This window comes from Cebidichthys violaceus, unplaced genomic scaffold (genome assembly GCF_023349555.1).
Source record: "Cebidichthys violaceus isolate CVI_PGR_0920_01 unplaced genomic scaffold, fCebVio1.0.p SCAF_10, whole genome shotgun sequence".
NCBI lineage: Eukaryota > Metazoa > Chordata > Actinopteri > Perciformes > Stichaeidae > Cebidichthys > Cebidichthys violaceus.
In genome coordinates, this window is record NW_027176263.1 from 13,837,262 (window position 1) to 13,863,341 (window position 26,080).

Genomic DNA, 26,080 nt, shown 5'->3' on the forward strand with positions numbered 1-26,080 from the left:
TGCTCGCTCTCACTCTAAGCCGCCATTACAATATCAATACAGGTTTTGCCATGCCAGACAGGACTGGGGATTGAGGATAGTATCTACTACATTTTTCTGCATTTCCCATTCTCACACACTGTCTTTATTTTTTTTTTCCACAGACACAGGGCCGTCTGTGTTCTTATCTCAATGAAAAGAGGCGTTCGGCGTGTACAGTACCTGTCTAGAGCGTAGCCCAGCGCCTTCTGCCTGGTCCCAGAGTAGACGGAGGGGCTTTTCTCCCAGGCCACCAAGTTGGAAGCATCGTGGAAAAGGTGGATGTTGACCAGATCAAAGGCACTGGGATGAAAAGAGCACAGTCTGAGAGACCTTCTTCAACACCGTAAATGCACCACTCATAAAACTGAGGCTAATGTAGAATTACGAATCAATCGCTGGTTGGTAAATAAATTATTCTTTAATGAATTCATCAACTGCATCAAGACTTTTAACATGGTAATCAACTTAAGCGTTGATAAAAGCTCACTGTGTGTATTTTTAATGAGGGGTTTGGAATCAAACTCCAGATCCTCAAAGAGAGAGAGGTTTGTGAATCGAGGCTCTATATTAAATGATAGACGGTAATGAGGAAGTAATTTTATCATTACCAACTTGGTACACATTATCTGATTTCTCATCATGATAAGAAAAAAAAAGAAAAAAAGCCGCCGTCGTTGTAAGGGGGAAGCTATCAAAGCCAGGCCTAGGGCTGCACAATTACGGCCAAAAATGTTATCAGTATTGAAATCACGATTATTTATCCCAATTTCTTCTTTATGGTTTTAGGGACAAAAAGTTTTTATTGCACTTTCAGATTTAAATCACTCCTTATTCACAGAGCATCTCCTCTAATCAAATTAAAATATGTTTTTACCAAAAATCGAATCAACAGAGCACTGCTTTCACTTTCCTGCTGCTGGGTTACATTCCTGCTACTTAACAAGTCCCTGACTAAAAATAAGACTTAAATAAGGATAAAAAGAGTATAATACTCTTCTACAGGAACGTTTCTCAAAAACATTGTTTGTCTGGTAGTTTAGGAAGCGATCGACACATTTTGAATGTCAATATCGGAGCCGATCCTGTTCATTTAATTGCGGGAAGCCAAAGAAAACCGTGATTAACATTGGATGAATCGTGCAGCCCCACCCAGGCCCGGTACGAACACCGTTTGGTCTGTCCGGTCAGGGAAGACAACTCGATGTACGGTGACGAACACCTCCCCGCTGATCCAATCAATCTGGGGGTGTTTTGTTAGTGCGGTGTCGGCGGCCGCTTGGAGGAATTGGTCTTATCTCGAGGGGTTTATACTCTGCGGGCAACATGCTGAACAAATGAATACATGCGTGTCTTTAGCGTTTTCCGTCTATCCCCTTCTCAGATCCCCCCCGCCCCCTCATTCTTCTTCTCGCTCTCTCTGCCGCTCTTGTCAAACGTCATCCCCCTATTAAATGCCTACCGTTTCAGCTCTTTAGTTCTCATGTCATCCTTCTATTAGATTACAACCTCCCCCACCCCCAATCCCCTCCTTTGCTCTGCTCACACTGGAAGCCAGCAGGGTCTCTTTTTTTTTCTCCGTTCATGCCGCACAGGTTCAATTGCATGTAATGTTTTTGGTCGTCTGTCATATGCAACTGCTTGACTAACGCGATTACATCTAATCAAATCCCCGCCGTATTCTGCGGCGCACTGTCCGGAGAGGGTTCAGCTGTGTACTGTAAGTCTCTCTCTCTCTCCGTGACCATGACCGCCAGCGCACCTCGCGCAGCCCGCCGGGGGCTCGACCGACACGGTCCGCTACGTCTCCAATCACAATGGTGCGGCTGCAATGATTCAGGGAGGAACAGAGATGAGGTGGGATGTGTCGCTGCAGGGGGGGGGGGGACTCACCAGTCAGCCAGGGCCCATCGAGTTCTGATGAATCCCTTTCTGGACCACTTGCACTGCGGAGCAGAGAGACTCAATTTAGCAAGACAATAGGAGGGATTCAGTCAGCGTGAGGCAAATGAAACGCTAGCATGTCAATTGATTCACAGTCATCGATGTCTATCATCTGGGAGCACGAGTTCACATTTTTCAACACTGTCATAAACCATCAAGTTGACTTTCCATCCCAGAAAATTCTCTCTTATATTGAATTATGAGGGTCTTTAATGAAATTCAAATTTTGGAACTTTTGGTTGCTGATGGATAGATAGGGATAAACATGACTGATTAAAGGGTTAGTGTGTAGGTTTTGGTGAATATCCCTCTGCTCACCCCTCCCTTTACAAAACATCGGTAACGTGAGCCGCAGAGATAACTACGGTGGCATTCAGTTCACGTAAAAACGCTAAAGGCTCTCTATAGAGCCAGTGTTTGGTTTGTCCATTCTGGGCTACCGTAGAAACATGGTGGTCTAACATGGTGGACTCCGTGAAGAGGACCTGCTCCCTCTGTAGAAGCGAAAGGAAACAACGATTCTGAGCTTCAGGTGTAATGAAAACATATTTATGAATATTATATTTTGTTTCGTCTTATAGGTCCCCAAAAAATGCTACACACTGTACCTTTAATAATCTATTAACAAATAACAAATTAACAGCAAGTTACTAAATACATGTACTCAAGTACTGTACTTAGTAACTGTTTACTTCACTACATTCTGATCTGACAGATAGTTACAAGTTACTTTAAACATTAAATGATGCATTGTTACAGATTGAACTCACCAACGGTCTCTAAAACAGGAAAAAAAGCTTGACAGTGACCAGCAGCCACCACATTAAAATACTTCTTAATACATCACTAGTATTGAGCCAATAATGTACAGTTTATTATAACGATAAAGACACTGAGAAATAGGCAATCCTGCATCGTGAATACTTTTAAATACTAAGTATATTTTGCTTTCATTTTGGTTTTAGTACTTTTACCAAAGTAAAGGAGCTGACTTCTTCCACCACTGTAGGTTAGTCAATTGACTGGACTCATCATTGATTGGGAATTATATATCAATAGTTGATTCATTGTTGAAGTCATTTTTCAGTCAGAAACGGCAAACTCCAGCTTCTCAGTTGTGAGGATTAGTTGCTTTGTTTTAAGCGTTATGTTATAATCAAATCAAATATCTTTATGCTTTAGACGGTTGGTTTAACAAAACTAGCGAGTTGAGAATATCAACGTTTTATACTAATATCTGCCATTTTATAGACCAAAAGAGCAACTTCAGATAATAAATTATCACATACATTGATAATGAAAAGAATCAATAGATATTTAGATACTTAGTAGAAAGTACAAATACCACAATCTAAAAATACTCTCTTATGTAAAAGTATAGAAGTATTATTGGTGAAACACACTTATTATATTATATCATAAAAAATTATCAAAAGTAAACAGCAAAAACACTCCGAACAGAGTGTTAAATTATTATAATAATACATTATAATATTGAATACTAATGTAAAAACAAATGTCAATGTGCAGCCAACGTTAGATACTACTATATACACTACTGGCTAGTTTAATAACAAGTTATAGTAACATCTTAAACAAAACAAAATTCTGAAAAATAATAACTAAAGCGTTCAAATACATGTAGTGCAGTAAAAAGTAAATTTCTCTCTGAAATGTTGTGAGAAGAGAGTATAAAGTAGAATAAAATGGAATAGAAATACGCTTAAGTATAAGTACGCCAATACCGCACATTATTTCTTAAGACACTTCAGAAGGTAGTTTGACTTAACAACATGTCTAAAAAACACGGCGGAGAAAAGTTATACGATTGTCTTCAACGCAGAAGCTGCAGCCTGTATGAGCCGAAAGTCACGCAGAATAAATAGAGCATTTCCACTCGCTGCAGACATCCAGCATCCAGCATGCAGCTGTTTGATCAGATCCCACCAGCCTCCAGTTAATTATCCAATCACAAGTCCAGAGACCTCTCTCAAACAGCACATGGTTCACCGTGAAGCCGGTTATTAAACGGGAGACAAATTGATGCTGCGAGTGTTCCCATTCTGAAAAAGATAAATAAGTCTCTCTCCCTCAGCCCGTCCATCTCGCTCCGATACTCCTAATGGGGAGTTAACTACAGTGATGAATAAACTAATTATGGGCCAGGTCACATAATTACAAATTGACTAATTTTATTTAAAAAAGAAAAAGAAAAAAAGAAAAAGAAAAAGAAACTCTGAAGCAAATTAAAAGGGCTAAGAGGTATTTGATTGCACCTCACATCCTTCAATCTGCATTAGTGCAAGATTAACTGTATCAAATTGAATTACATTAGCATACTTGAATTAATCCATACGGCCTCGGCAGGATGTATGGGCCCAATTATAACTCGCTGTCCCAACATTGTGACTTTGAAAAGGAGCAAATGGAATTAGGCGCATGTGTCGCACTGACTCATTCATAACAGATGAAAAAAAATGTTTTAAACAAACTAAATCAGAATATATTAGAGAGATTTTTCTTTTTTTTAAAACACTGTACTGGATGCGTTTGTTGATGTAAAGTTGAGGAAATAAAGTCTTTAGAGTGAGAAGGATGAGGAGGGACAAGATTTAAGAGTTGGTGTTGAGGGGGGGATGGGGGGGGGGGGGGGGGGGGGGCTTTCTCAGTGCCCATACAAGCTCTGACTGCAGCCAGAGACGTTTAATCTCGATTTAATTTAAAGAGCCATTAACTACAATAGCGGCATTAAAATCCATCACTTTCCCTGACACCCGGCCCCAGATTGCCCCATTTCCTCCACGTATGACTGATTGACCCCCTGCTTCATCGCTTGCTTATAAACACACACACACACACACACAGTAAAAAACACGCGGACCGGCCGTCCGAGTCGAGCGAAACAAGCATCTACATATCGGTAAGTGAGGAGGAACCGTCTCGTTCACCCGATCTAAGTGCTTTTATTTTGTAATGGGGGTGCGGTTAAGATGATTATCTCACGCAATCAATCAAAGTGTAGAAGAAGAGAACTGTCTCTCTCTCTCTCTCTTTCTATTGGCTGACACGATGACATCATGATTTGGTCACCGCAGCTGATGTTGGGTAGCGGGGATGATGACACAGATGCTGTCCGGCCCCATTTAATCTCCTGCTGAGACATCATCATCACCTCCCCCCTCCTTCCCGACACACACACACACACACACACACACACACACACACACACACACACACACACACACACACACACACACACACACACACACACACGACGACTTTAGCCAATGCGCTGGTTTTCGCCATGCTCTGTCACAGTCATGACACGTAATCATATCACACGTCGGGGGTTTGCCGGCTGTGAGGAGTCGGTGGCACAGAGGGGGACGAGATGGTCGGTGAGGGGGGGGTGCGGGGTCAAAGGGCGACGGTAAAAGGTTGCTTGGCTTCGGGGGCTGACATTGGCCGACCTCCTGCAGGTCAGCGGTGGCGTCCCCGCCCGTGGCAGTGATGAACGGCAGCAACACGGCGGGTCACATCAAGGGGGGGGTGTCACACACACACACACACACACACACACATACACGCGTACACACACACGGGATGAGAAAGAGACAGACAGACAGGAAATAAGACCAAAAATATAGACGAAATGGGGTGATGGAGGGAAGAAGGACCATCGGATTCACTGGGAACTACTACATAAAACCCCCCCAATTGTGACCAATGGAAGATTACGCTCTGATAAAATGTCAGACGTGACACACACACACACACACACACACACACACACACACACACACACACACACACACACACACACACACAGTCCTCGTCCAAAACACCCTCCTGCCCCGCGTGTCCCGTTCGATTCTTTGACCTTTCTTATATTTCAGCTCAAAGTCCGACCCCCATAAATAACATTATGACGGGGTGATGTTTGGGGGGGGGGGGGGGGGTGTCTGATAGAAGAGTGCAGGGCAGCAGAGTGTGTGTGGGAGGGTTACACAAAAGCCCCGTGACAGAAATGCACTGTGAGTAATAAGTAATACACACAAACGCTGATTGATTTGAGCCCCGGCAGACAGTCACATTTATCTTTATTCCATCAACCGGGGGGGGGGGGGCCTCACATAGGGTTTATATGACTGGACAGCATGCGACAGCATGCGAACATATGTGTGTGTGTGTGTGTGTGTGTGTGTGTGTGTGTGTGTGTGTGTGTCGGGATAAAGATGCAGCACCATGTACAGAGAGCAGCCTCCGCTTCTGTCACCGCTCCACACGACGCAGGAATGCCGAGTGCTTCGAGAAGACGAAAGAAAGAGAGAAAAAAAAACCGGTGGATTTAAAATTGGACGTTTTAGTTGTAAAAATCAATAAGATGTCTCTGATCCATCAATGTACGGGAAAAAAATATATACTAATGAATGAGCGCGGAAAGCCGTTGCTTAAACTTTTCATTTCGACATCGCCCCCCCCTTTATGAGCCCCCCCCCCCGCGGATCCCGCCTGTCAACAGGTGTCTTGCGTGGCGATAAACACGGCAGGCGTTTTTACAAGCGATGCCAGCTTTGAGTGACTTCATCTCCTTGACGCCACCAGGGCGTCGCGTTCGCGGATCGCGTGTTTAAATCAAAACCGCGGGGGGGGGGGGGGGGGGGGGGGGGTTTCAAGTAATCGCAGCCCCGTATCGGAGCTTAGGGCGCTAAAAGGGTACGAAGAGTCAATGCTTTTATGGACGCGCTTCGTGGTGCCAAACAACAAACACAAACTCATATGGATGTTGATCTACGGCCTGTTCCCTTCTCTTTCTTTTCTTTTTTTTCTTCCTACCGGCTGCGTAAAACAATCAATAGCAAGGGCACATTAAGGTCTGGGTCGTATACTTTATTTATATAAGGCAATGACAAATCCTTATGATGCAATGGCTTTTGGAGGCATGTATTACCGAAGCCAAACAAATAAATATATTAACGCCCCGAACGGGGCGGGCGGGTGGGGGTTTACTGAACAACGGGGAAACGACAGGCCACCGAATCCATCACGCCGACCTTTCAGGAGAAATGCGCCAATGATTTTGTCCACTTCCGTCTTATTCAGCATTTCAATTAACGTCCCTGCGTCTCTCCCTCTCTCTGGCCTTCACTTACAGCCGTAACTCAAGGCCAAATTAGGGAGAAGGCTGATGTTTTGCATGCGGAGAGGTTGTCGCTTAAATCAGAAGCAAACCGGCGTGGGAGCAGTAGAGGACCCCGAGCAGGAAGTATGGATGTAAGGGGGATTTCACCCAATATTTCTGTTTTATGACATTGGGTTTAGGCGTTTGAAAGCTGGAATAGAAAGCCATCATGGCGGGTGGTCCGGGTTCAATGAGAATGGATATTTCCACACTGGTTTGACAGGTTTTACCCTTGGTACTGCAGCTATTAATGCGCTAACAATTAATAGATGGGATGACTGACAGAAAATTAATTTAGAACTATTTCAAAAAGGAGAAAAAGTAGTTATTTTGCAAACAAAATATGACATGTGCTTACGTGAGGAAGTACCAGCCAATTTCAACCGATAATATCATGACATCCATCCATCAATCAATCAACCTGAAACCTTTAGCGACAGCATACGTTTTCTTAAGCCCGCCCACTTTTTAGCGGTCCAATCAAAGACCGCCCTGACTGTCCATTTCACTGTGACTTTAAGAATCACCTGTTTGTTCATACTTAAATATCAGTGTAAATGAACCATCTTTTGGATGAGGACAAAACCAGCAATTTGAAGACGTCACATTGGGTCCTGGGACATCACCGTCAAACATTCACCGAAAAAAATACGTTTGCAGATGAATCGATAATTGAAATAACTTTAAATGTAGCCCTTCTCTGCAGGTAGGACCAACCTTGCGATGATTCCCTCACGCTTCCCACCGCGCGCCGCCCAATGCACTAAATTACATTTGGTTCCCCTTTTATACGCCCGGCCCTCCCACCATGATGTCACCAGCAGCCCGCTCACTGACACTTTATTAACGAGGGGGAGCGTGGCGGGAAGAGAAACAAACAAACACACACGCACACGCACACACACGCACACGCACACACACACACACACACACACACACACACACACACACGTTCAACGTTTGTTACAATAATCGCACTGCACGTCTGAGTATGTGAGACCCGAACCCGAGAGCTGCGACTCGAGCAACTGGTTTTCGGGACTCTTATGCAAGTGTGTGAGTGTGTGTGTGGCGTTCTGTCCGGCCCAAGATCCACCGCCCCCCTCCCCCCCCACCCCCGGTGTAATAGGATTCCTCAAAGCTGCAGATGGATGGCAAATCTAGGCGGTTTCATCTACTAAAAGAGGGCATAAATCACAGGCGGAGGAAGCGGGGACGAGGCAGGGGTTATCACCAGTCTGCCTCCCTCATGAGAGCTTTGCATTAAAGCATTAGTGAAATTAATTCATCTTTCATAAGAGGTTTGAGCAGTATCTGTGATCTATGATAACAACCAATTTCTCACTACGGAGGGGCGGCGGAGGAGGGCGGGAGGGAGGGGAAGGAGAAGAAGAAAAAAAAAAAATACTCGGCGACCCTGATAGACTACACAAATCTGCTCTTTTTAAATGGGCTAACATTATCTGGAGTGCTGCTCTCCGGAGCATCATCCCAGATTCATATCCCGGCCCGGGGAAGAGGCATAAATCACCGGGGCAAAACTTTTTCTCATCTGCCCTCCCCTCCCCTCCCTCCCTACACCTCCTTTCCCTCTACATCACTCCCCTCATCCCTCTCACAGTGCGTCGCGTTTGTTTGCCGCGTTTCTTCGCTCGTCCTGCTAAAAACGCAAAGAACCAATGCGTCCGCTGCAATCATTCGAATGGCTTTTTGCGCCTCAATCAGTGTAATTGGTTTTAGATCATCTCCGGAATGGGAACGCGGGGAAACCTGAAGATGTTTGGATGTGCGTGTGTTTGTGTGTGTATGTGTGTGTGTGTGTGTAGGGCGGCTCAGGGTGGGGTGTCCTGGCAAGTGTGTGAAAGAGACGGAAATCGGGGGGAAGTGTGTGAAGGGGCCGTATCCATCTGTTTTGCATATATTTGCGGAGGCGACCGGCAGAGCATGGTTGACAGATGAGTGGGGAGTGCGGGGATGACACACGGGCGGCCGTGCTCTTTATTACTATATCAGCACAGCTATGCTCTGCGCGCCCCCCCAACACACACACACACACACACACACACACACCTGAACCCGAACACGGCGGAGTGAGCAGAGGAATTGCTCCACGGGACACAGCGAGCCCCCCCCCCCCCCCCGGTTCTCGATTAGAATTTTTGTGACTGATTTGTCTTCAAATCAGCCATGTGTCAGATGGGTTCCCTTGAAGCAGAATAAAAAAATGGACGAAAAAGAGATACATAGAAAACAAAATGGCTTTTTTGTAAAATTATTTAAAAAGTAGGAGAAAGAATCTCTTTTCTTTTTTTTTTAAATTATTAAGTCGTATAACAGAACAAGCCTCAATGCTTCAGGTGTTTCATATGATTTCTTTTGCAATCTTGTTTAGGGGGGAAAATAAATCTAAATTCATCGGTTTGTGTCCTTGATTGATGACTTTTTCAACTCAGCGGCTTTATTAAACCTGCATGCGATGTAAAAGAGCTCTGTGTTCACTCCGTCCGTCAGCCCTCGTCCCGACAGAGAGCTGCCATTGGACGACAACACCGCCATCAGTCAGCCAAGTGCTGCCCGTCACGTCACCCACCTCGGGAAAGTAGTCCTGTGGAAACTTCTCCTTCTCCAGGGAGGGTGTGCTCTCTAGTGTCTCCGAGTAGGTCTCCTTCCCCACGACCTTCTTGAATTTCTTGGCTTCAAGTGGAGACGGAGAGAGAGAGAGAAAGAGGGGGAGGGGGAGGAGGAAGGAAAAGGGGAGACAGTTTATTGTGACAAAACATGGCCGGTTCATTTTTTGGAGACCCCGTGTGTGAGGCTGAATCTCCTGTTGCAATTAAAAGCTCAATAAATGCCAGAGACACTTCCTCAGACCACTGCACCACCTGCTGGTCAGAACGAGGAATGAATGATGAATGGGTCTTCAGCTAGAGAGGTGAGAGGTGACAACCCGGGGAAAAGGAAAAAAAAAAATATATATGCATGTCTTTGATCTCTCTTCGGGGGGGGCGGGCCTGTATGATCAAGTTTCATTCTAGTTGTGTTAGAAAGAGCAGCATATGAAAATGACACGTCACAGGAGCAAAAAGCACAGTGACATGAGTGATGGCTGAGTTCCATTTAGCTGCTATCGGTTAACTGACACTTGGAAATAGCAGAGCCAACTATCGGTGACACGTGTGCCTTTTCCTGCACTCACGAGTTGCAATGTCTGCTGGGAACAAAAAAGGTCTACAACAAAACCAAACAAAGAAGCAACACAGTAGTTTCTGTAACTGACTAAAAATCAAATCTTTAAAGTGCATGCATGTGTGTGTGTGTGTAGGGGGGGGGGGGGGGGGGGGGGGTTGGGGGTCCCTGTCCCCTCACGACCCCCGCCCCTGCCTTTGCCCTGTCCTTCACTGCAGGGCAACTGGCGCTAATGCTGACTTGGGTCTAATAGGAAGCGTGGACGCCTCCACATCTATATCCCCTCCTTTAATTAGCGCGGCCGCCGGACCCCGGGGCCCTCTGACACCACAGCCTGATGAGACCGCCGTAACTGTCCAATAACCCGTCGCACACCATTACCGCCGGGCCCGAAATCTTATGAATTAAATCCTAATATTAATAAGCATTACCATTCCACGCTCCCCCCCTCTCCCTTTACATTATCCTCAAAGCCAATCTTAGCTCTGCTGGTTTTTGATGGAAGCGGGAATGGCCCGCGAATGGTTGTGTGTGATGTGCTTGGAGGTGCAGGGGTGGGATGAAGGGGGCACGGGAATTACATTTTATGGTTATGTATGTGTGTGTGTGTGTGTGTGTGTGTGTGTGTGGGGGGGGGGGGGGGGGGTTACGATACTCACCTTTGAAATCAAACTGGTGAATGTTTTTCAAAGACTCGTGGATGAAGTAGAAACTTCCGAGAGCCTGTGAGAGGGGGAGGAAAAAAAGTGAGATTGAGAGACATAAATGACACTTTTCCCAACATATTTACTTCTTTACCGGATCTGGATCCGATCCAGGATCAAGAATTATCACTTGACACACATGACGGGTTCCACCGTTTCCCAACAAATTCCCCAACTTACTCAAGAGCTCCAATTGATCCCATTATATCTGGTGTGCCAAGGATTGCTCTAATGGGAGGTAGCTTGACTAATAAACTGGTCTGTAAGGAGGGAGAGCCACTACACTACACACCGTCGACTACACAACAACAGGTGCTCCCGGTACAGTACCCCCCCCCCCGCCCCCCGACTCCATTCTCTTCTGATGTGGCGCGTCAACAGTTTGAGCTCTCAAAAGGGACGCATTCAGATGAACATCGACTTCAATGGGCTTAAAATCTTAATTTCCCCCCGAGGACAAATCGGGGAACTTTCCCAGTCGGCGGACGAGCCAATCAAAGTTTGTGGGAAGGAGCGAGGGGGGGGGGGGATTTGATGCGGTTCACAGTCCGCTACACTGCTTTCTGTCGCCCTCTTTACTCTCGGGGGGTGGGGGCACACGGAGGCAAAGCTCAAAGCTCAATCCCCTGTGTCTTTGAGATAGCAGACCTCTGGCTCGGGATCAGTCTCCTTTCTGTCCTCGAAGAGACAGACAGACAGAAAGAGAGGCAGAGAGAGAGGCAGAGAGAGAGAGAGAGAGAGAGAGAGAGAGAGAGAGACAGAGAGAGGCAGAGAGAGACAGAGAGAAAGAAACTTTTACTATAAGGACCAAATTAATAACACAAGTGAAGGAGAAAAAAAAAACCCTGCTTGCGACAGAGATGAGGGAACACGGTGAAGTCGGAAGGTGAGGCTCAGGTACAGTAACAGAAAGGAGGAGTGAGGAAGCGGGCTGAGAGGGATGTGATCAGAAAGAAGGAGGAGACACCCGGAGAAGAAAAGCTTCTTCTGGGCACCAAGGAGGATTTAGTCTGAAGGGTTTTTCCTGCGTTTTCCTCTATTGAGGCCAGACGCCTCTCTTCATTGGTCCACCCCCCCATCGCCCGGCCTCTGCATTATTTATGAGCACCGGCACATCTTGAGATTAAACATTTGCTGATTTGTCAAAAGCACAAACATGAGGTCCTGCCCATCTCCTTGACACATAAGTCCAGCCGACGGGGGAAACACTGTCGCACATTTAATTGATGAGAACGGCGGCTGGTGACCCTTCCCCCCCTCCCCCCCACCTTCTCCTGCTCTGACGGAGGGAGGCGGCGGGGACGGTGTTGGGCGAAAGGCATGGACTCAAGGTCACAAGCCTCCCATCGCGAGAGGACGGCTTCCAGGAAGCCCCCCCCCCCCCCCCCCTACACTTAGCCGCCGCGCTCGCTTGTCTTTATGTTCTCTTTCACCTTAAAGTGCCGACAACAGACCCGGAGACAGAGATGGATAGGAGAGTGGGCAGCACGGGAGTGGAAGAGGGGGTGCTATTTGTCAAAACGGTGCCACCTTTGCTTGGTGCTACTGTTTGTGTAAATATTTCAGAGGGCAGTCAAGTGAAAATGACTGTTTTGAAATATGACACACGGGGAATTATGGAGATAAAAACAGGAAATGTTTCATCAGTCTATTGAAAATCAAACAACAGGATTCAAAGTACTGCCGCGGAAACAATAAGCTGATTAATTGTTGATGGACAGAAAATGAATTGACCAAAAAAAATCATAACTGATGAATGGAAATATTTGTAAAATATTTTGAGCAAAAACAAAGCAATATATTTCACCTTGACCTCTGGGAAATTAGGAAATTCTTCATTTTCTAACTTTTTCCTCAAAACATAATTATCAATTAATAGGGAAAAAAACTTTTTATAAAATGATCATCAGTTAAACAAAAATCTGTCGTCAACCCTGATTAATGACTGCTTCAACAGCTGCTATCTGCAGGAAAAACAACAATAGAGAACTTTAGAAATAAACGATGGAACCCTCCACTTCAACAGTCTCTCGTGCGGAGGAAGCCGAATCCCTCTGCAGGGCCCCAACAAAAATACTAAACTAATACGACATCAAACTAATCGGCCCGAATCAATTCTCAAAATAAAATGACAAACGACAACGCTTAAGTGGCTCTCCGTGTAATCGCGAAAAATCTATTTAACCCCACCTTTTTATTTGACACCGGGGTTCAGAACCGGGCAGCGGCGGCCGCTCTCTCCTCTGCCTCCCTGCGGCACTCTTCATGAAGAAGCTATTATATTAGCCGGGTGCAATTAATCCATTTGTCTCCTGACATGACAGCCTCAAAATATTCATTAGGGCCAGACTGCGCTGACAGGCCGTGCTTATCTTTTACCAGCGGCTTTACAATGGCCCGTGTCAAACGTATGTTTGTCACGTCCCTCTTTATTGATTAGCTGCCAGATTCACTTGAAATAATTAAAAGTATATTTTACATATTTATAAACCCCCACTGCCATGGCGGCTACTTAATTTTCCATTAGTAAAATGCAGTCTATTAAGTGCACCGTGAGGGCCGCGGTGGGGGGGGGTGAGTGGAAATGAGTAATCACCATAATTGTAGACAGAAAGACAATAACCGCGCCATAAAAAGACGGGGTTTTATGACTTGCTCTGGCAATGCCATCTCTTATCGCGAGTCGTATTGGCTACGGCGCTCACCGATAAGGCCACCCTGACTGTGTGTTGTGTGTGTTGTGTGTGTGTGTGTGTGTGTAGTTGACATTTCCACAAAAATCCCAACAGATACAGGCTGAACAAGTCCCAATAGACTGGCTGCATGAGAAAAAAAGAAAAAAAATAAGAGACTTGAGAGCTGCAGTACATAGCCGTGCATACTTTGCTCCGCTGAATGCTTTATCGATACCGAGGGCTGCAAAAATGAGTTCCGGCCGACGGGGGGAAACGGGAATTCTGTGACCTCCACATGGATTTTCTGCGGTTTAATGTGAAAAATGAGCCATAAAGCAAACATAAAAGTAATCATTTTTCCTCCAAGGTCTCACCTCCAATCTGTGCTGAGGGAGAGTGGTCCAGTCCCGGGAGAGCTGACACATACGCGCTCCGGGTGTCATCGCTGTGCAACTTGCGAGGGGTAATGTTCTGCTGTGCTCGTGAGGGCTCTTAATAGGGAAATAGATGATACGCTCATAAAGCCCTTCAACAAGGGCTCAAAATATGTTAACTGGCGCCGGACATGATTGTTTTCATTAGAATGGCACTCTTATTTTGGTTAACCAAGGCTCCAGCAGTGAGGTTTGAGGTGTTTCAATTCATACTGTTAGTATTCTTTTAATCATTGTTAAAGGCAGGGCAGGTAATCTTGAGAAACTAGCAAGAGTACGCTAGATTTTAAAAATCATCACCAACCCCCAAAAAAAGAAGCCCATTGTTGCTAACTTGTTTTCAATGAAAGTAGCTAGCAGAACTGGTTCCAAAAGTTGCTAAGGCTAGCAAGAAAGTTGCCAACTTCAGCCTCCCTCCAAAGCCACTCCCCCAAAATTATCATTATGAAGGTAAAGACCGAACATGGCTAAAGTTAGTTCTCACAGTGAGAGCACGGGCAGAATACAGGCAGGTAGACAGGCAGGTCGCCCGTCCAATCTTTACATTCCGGCTGAAATAAATGATTACAGTCCTGCAATACTGGATTTCTTTTTCTTTTTTTTTGTCAGAGCATTTAATTCATTAATTCAACAAAATGTAAAAAAAAAAATTTTGAAGAAGAATACTAACCCTGGGGGAGGGGTGTTGGACCTCAACCTGTCTCAGAGTATCTCTGGTACTTCAGTCAACCTTCAAAAAACCCAATTAGTAGGATTTTCAGACCCTGAGTTCTGCCTGGATTTTTTCATTTTGCTCTGTTCGAGACATTTCTGGGCGTCAACCTCAATAAAAAGGTAGCGATTGGGTGCCGGATCATAAGTGTGCATCCAAGACTAACCTTCGAAAATGGCGGACACAGCTCCCAAAAACATGCAAATATGGCGAGGTGAAAACGCCAAGCTGACAAAGTTTGTTTCAAAATGCGAGTGAACCTGGGGTTGACCTACTGGAGAGCACCGTAACCCTCGTAGTCACAGGGAAGGAGGGGCCGACAAATTCTACTCATGCTGCCTTTTTAGTGTAATCATGGTTTACTACAACCCGGGGTCTTGTTTTTGTAGCTGTGGACATCATTCCGACCCATACTAATAAGATTTCCCTGGGAACACTGGTAGTAAAATGATCAGACAGGTAACACAAGTAAACCTGGATTACCTAAACCACTTTGATTTGATTAGTTTATCAATCCATTAGTCGACAACCTGTTTGATCACTTCACCGCTTGTGTTCCCTTTAGGCAATGTTGACATTTCTCCAGATCTCAGAAATGAACACGGCCTCGTTATTATCAGGACGGATGGCCAAAACTATGAAAACAAGACGGGTCTGTAATAAAACAGAAATACCCATTAATGACACTTCCCTTAAAGTGATGCAGCACCTGTGCCGTGATCAGGGTTATCTCAGTGTCGCAGCCACCTCAGAGAAATATCTCCTCAGGGGGTTCCCGTGGCATTTCGCCCTTTGGACAGCAGAGACAAAATGGGCTGTTTTTCCAGTTTATATCTCATTGCTCAGAAATCCCTGGAGTCCCCTCATCTGTCAAATCCAGAGTGATCCGCATAAACATGCACGTGGAAACACCACCACAGCACACACACACACACACACACACACACACACACACACACACACCCCCCCGCCCGAGCGTGGTCGGTCTTATCGGAAAGGTCAATCAGATGTACTGTCATGAAGGAACGGTGTTGCGATACATCAGCAACGCATGTTATGTCAAAGCGGCTTAGAGGAGGAGGCAGAGACATAAGCTCTGACTAATAGCTACATAATATCCTCATTAGTCACTGAGGACCAGCATTCATACACGGCTGCGTTCTCAACATACTCCAATACAAAGCTCGAAGGGTTCGGCAGACAATAGAGCAGACTATGTGCTCTGACAGCTACCGAATGCAAGAATCCACGTATTTGTTTCGGGATCAGCCCTCCGTGTCCCAGCGATGGACTCATTGACATGCAGGATCTGGGGGGCTATAAAGAGCACCTTCGCGGGAGCCTCCAATACTGCACAAACAGCCTGTTTGTCATCCAAAGGAAAACACTGCGGCACAAAAGTGAGGCCGTCAATAGAGACGGCTTGCTTCTTCTTTTTTTCTGCTAGGAGATACAGATGGAGCAGCCTTAGTGTTTTCTACCCCTCCTGAGCCCACCGCCCACCCCGGTGCTGCCATATGTGTTTGCCAAGGCCCTCTCCCACTGCCATTGATTGAGTATTCAGAGTATTGAGCCACAGTGTCTATTATTCATCGGCTGCCTTGGAAGCCCTGACTGGATACACAGACAAAACTCTCATTAAAACTTCCTCTGTCACTTCCTGTGATTTGAAAGCGGCCCGAGTGCCGGAGCCATCCGTCACGTCCTGAAGGAGCCCTTGTCTCTGGGGGGTGTGTGTGTGTGTGTGTGTGTCTTAAGAGACACACACACACACACACACGGTAAGGAATTGGACAGTTCAAAGATATACTGATAGGAAACATGTTAACGTACATTTACTTATTTATTTCACAGTAATTAAGATTTAACTTGAGCTTACTCTCCTTAATGCTCTTCCACGGTCCCCGTGAGGGACCCCGTGAGCAAACCTTGCAAGGAAATTGGTTTACATGGCAAAGCAGGACTAGTATTGATCCCTTAGGATTGAAAAAGGAACAGCAGATCCAGACCACCTGAGCCTTATTTTGACTGGTATTATAGCTAAAGCGGATCATACGGACCTGTAGCATCAAAATACGGCCGGGTGAGGCTCTTTATCCTAAAATATGATAATGTTTGCATCTGTAACATATGCTTACAAAACCAACAAGACTAAGAGTCTACTGCAATGCTAGCAGCTCTGCAAAGGCTATAATGGTCATGGTACAGAAATATAAATAGATAATTAAGTTAGCAAGATAAACCTGAAGTATTAGACAAATTACGATTTTGACAGGATGATGAATGGGGCAAAATTAAAAGTCAAGAGATCACCAAAAGTTCACAACGACTATGAATGTCTGCATTAAAAAACAAACAAACCTGCCGTCAAACTGCTGGTGGGGCGAGAGGAAAACTCATTAGGATTCATCTTCTGGGGACCATTGGCTCCAAACTTGATGCCAATCTATGTAGATGTAGTGATATTTTACTGAATAAGTGAAAATTCTGGCATAGAATTCAGCTTCTGGGGACCATATATGTCTGAACAGAATATTGTTGCAATCCATCAGATAGTTGTTGAGATATTTCACCATAAAACGAAAATATAAACTTCATAGGGAAAAATATATAGAAAAAATAAGTCAACAGGATTCAACCTCTGGGGACCATGAAAGGTTGCATAGCAATCCACCCAACAGATTTGTTCAGATGTGGAGCGACCAACCAGCCAACATTGCCATCCCTATATCCACAATCAAACCACTGTATTTGCTGCATTTCCCAAACCCCACCTCCATCCATCCATCTATTGATCTATTACAAGTGAACCCACTGCTGTATGGATCAGTTACGATACCTGTATTTCAGCTCTGCAGACCGCATTTCCGGGCTTCCACTTCATTATTCTAAAATCTCCCAGAATGCAGAGCGACATGCGCTCATGATTGATCTCGAAACCACTGATTTTATTTTCTTTTGAGGAAAATATTATGGATGGGTCTAAACAAGCTATAATTGGCCAAAGCCGCGGCAGCGCCTGACCTGCCAACAATCCAGACCCACTCCCAAGGTTGGCTGCCTCCCTGGGAAATATTGTGCATTAATTTCATTTAGTCTCCCCTCCAACATTCAATGGTAGGACTTAATTAAATTGCTTGTCCATTGTGTTCATCCACTTACAAAGTTAATGATATTGTGCCGGGGAATTAAAGAGCGTTTTATAAAGCGCACGGGATGGGAGCTGGCAGGCACTACATTGCCCAGTTGAACCCTGTCAGTCGGCGGGCTTCTAGACCCCCTAATTAGCGGTGAAATGGATGCTTCCATCTGCCAATTTCCTGCCATGCTCATCAGTCGTGCAGTCGCTCCTCTAACCTGCCCGGCAGAGGGGTCTAAAGCAATAAAACCATCACAGCAATGACATTCAACGAAAAGGGGGAAAAAAAGGAAAAAGAAAAGTGAATACGCGTATACATGATATGACTCAGACTTTAAAAGAGCTTCTTCTTTTTTTTTGCTTTAGACCACAGCATTGGCTTGTTCAGCATAATCCAGATGGAAGAGTTTGATAACTTTGTTAAAAATGTTGGATACATACAGTAACAAGCACCTCGTTTCTATTTTCAGAGAGGAGTGGTTCGAATAAATGTCTTCTGATAAAGCAATAAGACAGAAATGTGGTGGGGGCACATTTTGATGTAATGCTTACAGGAAGGGAACAGAACTCCAGTCACAATTAAAAGATAACAATATACGTTCTATTCAATGCATCATTTCTGCCGGTTTGCAGCGAGGCAGCAGCGTCCCCGTCCACTACGGAGAAAGATTAATGCTCATATATATTCCAGCTGCGTATTTACTAATACCATGTTGCTATTTCAGCAGCTTTTAACGAGGACATAAAATCCGAGGAGCAAAGTAAATGGGATTACACCTGTGGGGCCGGTGTTGCTGTCGACCTCTTAAGGAGGCTGGGCCAAATATCCTTTACATGGCAGTCTGTAAATTCACAGTGAAAACGGAGTAAATGAAGCCATGTGGAAGGTGTTTTTCTTGCAGCTTGACACACTGCAGTCCTCAAAAGTGTAAAAGCAGCTCAAGATGATGTCATCAGGGTTTCCCCTGATTGGGCTTGAGACTTAAAGAATCTTAACAACACAATGCCTGCATTACAAACCGGAAGTGTGGGGTGTAATTTAGGGCTTAATTTAGAAATCAGGGAGGATCAAATGAATGACCCTTTTCAATTGCATTATGGGAAGTGTAGGTTCCAGTTGTTTCTGGAGCCTGACCAACACTAAAGACAAAATGCCAAAAGATATCTCGGCCTCTGCTGCCGTTCCGTTTTAAATCTGTGTCTTGTGAGTCCTTCGACTTCATGGAAAAGCAATCCCAAATCTCCTGGATACCTTTTTTTAACCTCGATCCAATTTCTTATCCAGAACTCTAGCCACATTTCCAAGATGAACCCTTGGCCTGACACAGAATATCTACAGTATGGTAGGGTTGGGGCCGTGTGGCGGTGTATATCGTGCAACAGTAGAAACGTCAACCAGTGGAGAATTGGGAATAACGTTTCCACCGCCAAAGCAATTCTCGCAATCCAGCTGCCTCGCAAGGTATCGTGATTTGGGCAGACATGGAGGAGGAGGGGGAAGTTGCAAATAGAGAGGAGGAGGAGGACATGAACTTTTGTTACATGATTACCAGATATTTGCACACTGTAGTTTATTTTGTTTTGTAAGCTGATTAAAATAAAAGATCCTCCAGAAAAAGTCTTTATTTTGGTCAAAAATGAATTTGTGTAATTTTTACATTGCACTGACTGGAGTCAGGCTGGTATTTAATTGCACCCGTTAACCTTAAAACCTGTAACGCTTGAAATTGATCACTCTCAGGAACTCACGAGAATTTTTGTTGAAAGAATTTTAGTTTGGATTCTTTGTTTTTAACTTGAGTGTCGTCTCATGTCAGTTGTTTTTCTTCATATGGAAGTTCCAAATAAAAACTAAAATAATCCATTAAAATGAACTATTTTTTAAATTTAATTTACAAAAGAATTACTGTATCGTGGTATAAAATAACACTAGAAGTACTAGAAGACTTTTGCCTTATCAGTCAGCCCTACTGCACCGTGTGCTTATAACAGTTTGAAACATATTTAACAAGATGCAGTCTCCTGATGCCACCTCATTTTAACTCGGAGACACTTAAGATTACATCTCCAGTGACTCAAGAGGTCATCGGGACCTTATCTGTGTTTTAACTGAATTAAAGAGCAATGTCAGAGAGTACTGCTGTTGACTAGAGCCAGCAGAGCCCTTTAAGGTCCCCCAGATTGACACACAGCTGTAGTCGGATTGTTCTGTAACTTCATAATAAAGCTCAGGTCAAAATTCACAATTTAATCAAGACACCGAGCACAACTAGTACTAAAACAGGATGTAACATTCATCCAATGACAAACAGCGAAGAGCAATATGTGGGGCAATTATGGTTCTGAAGGGACATTTTTACAATGTCTGTCCCCGCTAACAAGGTCAACGTCCCGGGCCTGAGTGTATCAGACGTCTGCAATTGGGCCTGAAAAGACCTCCTTCTGTCTTCACGTGGAGAATAATCTTTTGAAAGCAATCTCCAAATAAACCGTTGATCTCGGAGAACAGCACACTAAATGGCCACTTTCTTTAAACAACCACGCTGCCTGGGCTCGGCAAAAATCATCGTTTTAAAAGGGGATGTGAGGATGATGAATATTTGCCTTATTAGATTACTCCCAGAGATGAAAAATCAAAGTCTGAACAATTGAGGTATCCATTAGTAATTAAAGTGACATTACCTCCGCAGGCCTCCGCCGGGTTGCCAGTGCCATTATTCAATTGTTTCGGATGCTGGGGGATAAAATGCCCTTAATATACTTATGCTCATTAATGTAAATCATATTTGGTTATAGATGTCCAATAATCAAAAAGAATATTTCAACTTGTAATTCCCCGTCTGTAAAAAGTATTCCCATTAGGGGAAGAGGCCCATGCAAATGACAGGTCTTTGAGCTCATTGATTTCTTTCTTTTTTTTTCATCTGTGCATTTTGGAAATGCCTGCTAATGTTGTCATGGACTGTTCATCAATCTATATTATTATCTGATTTAATATTGCGCCCATTCACGTGGCCTCATTTGTGAAGGAATTGATTGGATTAGGATCATACAGGCTGTTGGGGGGGAATGGAAGCAATATCATTTTAACTGCGGTTGAATGAAGACTGTGAAGAAGTTTGAAAAGTTTTTATACAGATATTGGCTGAATGCATGACTTGTTTACTTGCTTTTAATGAGCATTTGTAGAGAAGCACATGTGCGCGCACACCTGTCAACATCTGGGGTAAAGTGATGCAACTTTCCATGTCAAATAATCAGTATTGAGCAAACTCAACTCTCCCTGAGGACGCCGGCTGTCAGAGCGGCGATGTCAGCTGGAAAAGTAATCAGTCAGCTTCTGTCCGGAGGGCCGCTTTGATTCCGTCCCCCCCGTCATGCGCTGCCCGCTCAAACGGCCTTGTAATGACAAAGTGGCATCCTTGGCCGCCCAGTGAGATACAGCTCTATCGCGGCATCCCGTAGTGAGATATATTAGTCTGCTACATCTTAGTGGCATTACTTTGTCACGTGTGGGAAGAATTTATCAGGAAGGCACTCATTTCTCTGTATCGCGAGCCCTTCCTCCCCCTTTAGCACAAACACAACTCTTCCTAAATGAAGGCAACATCGTCTAGATCATGAGCCATCTCGTGAAACATCTATAATATATGACGGCATCCGCGGCACGTGGACAATCGATGGCGGTCTCCAGTATCTCCTCGTGGGCCCCGGAGCGGTCCTCTCTGAAGATCGCCCCATCAGAGGAGAAGGTTCAGATTTGAGGTCGCGTTCAGAAAAATCTTTCTTTTTATTTGCCCCCCCTCTGCTAGATGTGTTAAAAAAAAAAAAAAATAAGCAGCTTTCTGTCTGTGTTCTGTCTGGGTATGAGCAGAGGCGTTCTCGCAGCACAACAGTGACCACAGGACCGTGAAGCTTTAGAGGAGTCTGCAAAAACACTCAGCGCAGCGGCTCGTCTCAGGCTAAGACGCCCGTCCGGTGGCTCTTTGTGGCCTTTCTTTGTCTTTATGTAAAAACCGATGCTCGCCAATGATGTGTTATGTAAAATTCCCAGAGGCTTGATTTAAATGGTTGGATATCCTCCATGCTAGCTTAGTTATACTCCAGTGCATCGCCCCTGAGAGCACACGGACGCTGCATGAAAAGCAAATGTAAATGCAGCCTCAGCTTTCTTAGATAACAAGAAATTATGTCATGGGTTTATTTTTTTTTTCTTCCTCTTATTGTGTTATTATAATAATAAATTAAAAAAGAAAAAAAAAACGAACAACGGAGGACTTTTTTGACGCAGATGTTTCTTTTTTTTTTTGTATCCGTACAATCGCAGCATCCGGCCCTCTCTCCCCTGGCCCCTAGTTAAAAGACAGCTTTGAGATGCTGAGAGTGAGCAGAGGTCCTGTGCCAGGGGCCAGGGGCCAGGGGCCAGAGTGGCAGCGAAACCCACGTCTGCTCTCCTGTAAAATACCACAGCCACAGAAATGTGGGAGGAAAAGAGGATTTGGAGGGGGCCCATGAAGGTCTGCGACAGGGCTTCTGGGCCTCGCCCACCCCCTTTGAGCGCTCCACAGATGACCAGGTGGTACTGTATTGTGTGTCATTGGGTCACGTGTTGGCGGAGAAGAATACGTAATGTGCAGTGCATCTGTTACATCTTAAGAACAAATCAGACTCAACGCTCGGCTTTGCACAAACGAGGGCAGCGACGTAAACAGCCGAGCTACAGCCGGCGGCTTTCTGTCCCCTCCGACCTGTAGATATTGTTGAGGCGAGTTAGCTGATAAACAGGATGACGCTACATCTATGCCTATAAAGTGCTACTTCAGAAAACTTCTGAACACATTTCTTTGAATGTTCTGTGAATCAACACGTGGGACTCCTCAACACCAGAACAAAAAATGGAAGTTGAAAACTGTTTTCAAGAAAGGATCAGACATAGGACATGATCCAGCTGATCAAGTTTTTATGGTACTTTATAATTGTACTACTGTTTGTGTATTGTCTTATTCAGCAAGTGTTTTGCTGTTAAGTTGTATGTACTTGTTTAAAGGGTCCATCTAGACACAAGCTACGTACATAAAAACAAATGAAAAATAACAAACACAAATAAAAATTAAAACATTATAAAAATGAGCATATTTACCCATAACACACCAAAGGCCTCCATCCCTCATCTACACTCCAAAAAACACATATAGAGAAGTAGAGTCAGCTAGCTAACCGCTGGCTTTAGGGTTTAGCTAGCCAGCAGGCCATTCTGTGATGTGTCAACATTAGCTTGCATCTAGAAACCGCTACTGACGCTAGCTCCGACTTCATTTGTCAGCTAGCATGCAGTGCAACGAACCCCCCCCCCCTCCAAAAAAAAAAAAATATATATATATATAAAACTAACTTATATAGTTATATGTTTAATATATAATAACACTCTTTGTTAACTTTTTTTTCCCACAGCAGGAGGAGCACCAGGTGGAACCAATAAGTCACTAATGAATTGATTAGCTACACCTGTGTTTGACCAGTTAAAATGTCTGCTGTAAAAAAATATTTTTCCCCAACTAGTTTGGGAACGAGTTTAGACGTTCAATCAGCTGTTCCAACCCACATTTGCCCAAAAGCTTTGGGCCTCCAATAAGGCCACCAGAGAGTGCTAGCTCCTCTACATTCCTATAAGCTCATTCCACTGGTCTTAAGTCTCAAAGACACAGACTCACTTAATGAAAGGAAGACTCAGTTCTCTGCAGCTCAGTGTTGCTTCAAATGCTTCATTTCCAGTCGGCCAAAGAGTGCTTTGAAAAGCTTTTTTTTTCAGAAATGTAATTAGGCAGTTAAAATTGAGAGCTTGAATTTAACTGAAGGAGCATAACAGCCAATCTAATTAGAGGACCCTTTAATGAGTTGTAAATTAGCTACAGCATGGTGCACACAGGGCGCCATTGTGGCTTGAACTTGTGCAGGGACCCTGCTGACTGGGTCACCCTTTGTGTTAGATTGGTTCCCACTTGGGAAGCATTACTCACTGATTACGCTTTGCCATCAAGACAGCCAACAGAAGGATATACAGCATGAAGCAAGGGCAACAAACCAACATTGGGGTGAGTGAGTGTAGTCAATAAATGGGCCTATATATTTGCTTGGTCAATCATAGGGGATGCATTTCGGCGCGTGCATTGAACAGCGTGGAGACAATACATCATAAGCTATATTGCGCGCTCCGACCTCAAACAGACCCCGCGAGGAGTTTCATCAGGCGGACTATGGAGGTCCCGTATCGGCGTGCTGCCTCTCCGTATGCCAAGCACCGCCCCTCATCTGCTGGAACCCGTCTACCTCTGACCTCCAGAACCCTACAGCGACTGCATTAATTTAGCCAGCAAAAATCAATCGGCCGGGGGACCGAGACAAGGAGGAAGGCCCTCGTTATTACGCCGGGCAAGACACACCCTCTCGCTGGGAGTGTGCGGCTGTTTTTATTGGTAATAGTTTAACGGGGGGGGGGGGGGGTTGGCGGCTAGGGGACAGAGGCATTGCTCATTTCCCCCTGACCCAGTCGTTTCCAAATTAACTCAGATTTAACATCATTAGAAAATGAGGCCTTGAGACAATTTTGGGGTTATTTCATGTGAAATTGTTCCATGTTAACCACAAGTGTGTGGGGGGGAGCATATGAGACTCATTTGTTTGAAAAGATGGCATTGGGAGTGTCGACAGTTTGAAAAAGAAAACAAAGCACTCAGTCAAGGGCAAGAGAGGGCATATGACTGCAAATTCCCAGCCACGTGGCCGTTTCATTTTTATTCCGTTTAATTGTGTCCCGGCCGGCCTAACAGACTCACAAACATTCCCCAAAATCAGATTAGGAAATTATGAGCCCTATAATTAACCGGCTGTTTCGTCTGAGAGCTCCGGCTTCCTATTTTCTAATGAGGAGCGAGTGAAAAATGATCTAATAATGCAACAAATGTGCTTTATGAGCTATTAATATGCAGTACATAACACAAACATGACAACAATACTGGCTGCGCGTTTAAAGATCCAAATAAACTGTCCGCAGTGGGCCGAGTGCAGAGTTATGACAGTTAAAGAGGAGCGGCGGGCGCTGCATGGGGGGGAGCCCGCGATGCCATTACTCAGACAGCAAGCGGGGGGCTCATCGGCCCCGGGAGGGACGGCGGGGTGACTGAGTGTGTGCGTCTGAAACAGCCTATGTGTTTAAAATGTGCTGCACAATACCTGCTAATTCTATTAAGTGCCTCTGTGGTGTGGCCGCGTGGCTACGGGTTGATGTAAATGGACGGCTGGTTGACTAAACAATGCAATAGCATTAGAATAAGGTGATTGGATGACAGAGTGGAGTAGAAGGCCCGAGCCCAGCCACCTCGGGCCTTGCCAAGTCCATTACGCGTATTGGAGGACATCTCGATATCAGTCATGCGGAGTCGCGAGCCGAGAGAGGGGAAGAGAGAAGAGGGTTGTTGTTTTGTTCAGCCTTCATTGTCAAGATGGCTTCCACCTCGCCGTGTCCAGGTGTAGGTAATGCAATCAAATGAGGACCTCACAAACAACCCCCCCCCCTGCACACACACTTTCAATCTGTTCTGATCATTGGGGCGGTTTTAGGAATCACTGGTAGTCAACTGGCTCAAGGACAGACATAGACTTGAGATCTGTTTTGACTTTGCCACCAAGACATCATCGCCGTCTGATTTTGTGATGTGTACCTGTTTCCATAAATCATTCCTGAAGCTCCTGACAGCTCAGAGTGGAGAACAACAAGAAAGGAGGAGATGAAGAGGAGAGCATGCACCGCGGACTGTAAGACAGACTGTATATAAGAAGTGGACGTGGTCACCCATTGGTTTGTGGACTAAAAGCCTAAACTTCGTAATTTTAGCCATCACCATCCTGGTTTTTGGCCATTTACTCTAAATTGGACCATAATTTACTAAATGAACTTCATGTTGTATTGAAAAAGACTTGAAACTAGCAGTTGAGACCATAAACTCATGTTTTTAATGTTTACTGAGGTAATAAATAAAGTGAGTAATATTCTCATAGACTTCTATACAATCAGACTTCTTTTTGCAAC

At 44.8% G+C, this 26,080-nt stretch overlaps 1 protein-coding gene across 2 annotated transcripts in view; it reads right to left on the reverse strand.

Moving 5' to 3' along the window:
• Positions 1 to 26,080, reverse strand: part of LOC137884760 (inositol polyphosphate-5-phosphatase A) — a 139,553-nt gene that overhangs the window by 50,609 nt on the left and 62,864 nt on the right. For both annotated transcript variants that reach the window (XM_068726764.1, XM_068726771.1), the window contains exons 5-8: positions 10,990 to 11,053; positions 9,735 to 9,838; positions 1,912 to 1,964; positions 202 to 321 (exon numbers count right to left, since the gene is read on the reverse strand). In XM_068726764.1, coding sequence (XP_068582865.1) covers positions 202 to 321; positions 1,912 to 1,964; positions 9,735 to 9,838; positions 10,990 to 11,053 — 341 coding nt within the window. The remainder of the gene's footprint in view (positions 1 to 201; positions 322 to 1,911; positions 1,965 to 9,734; positions 9,839 to 10,989; positions 11,054 to 26,080) is intronic.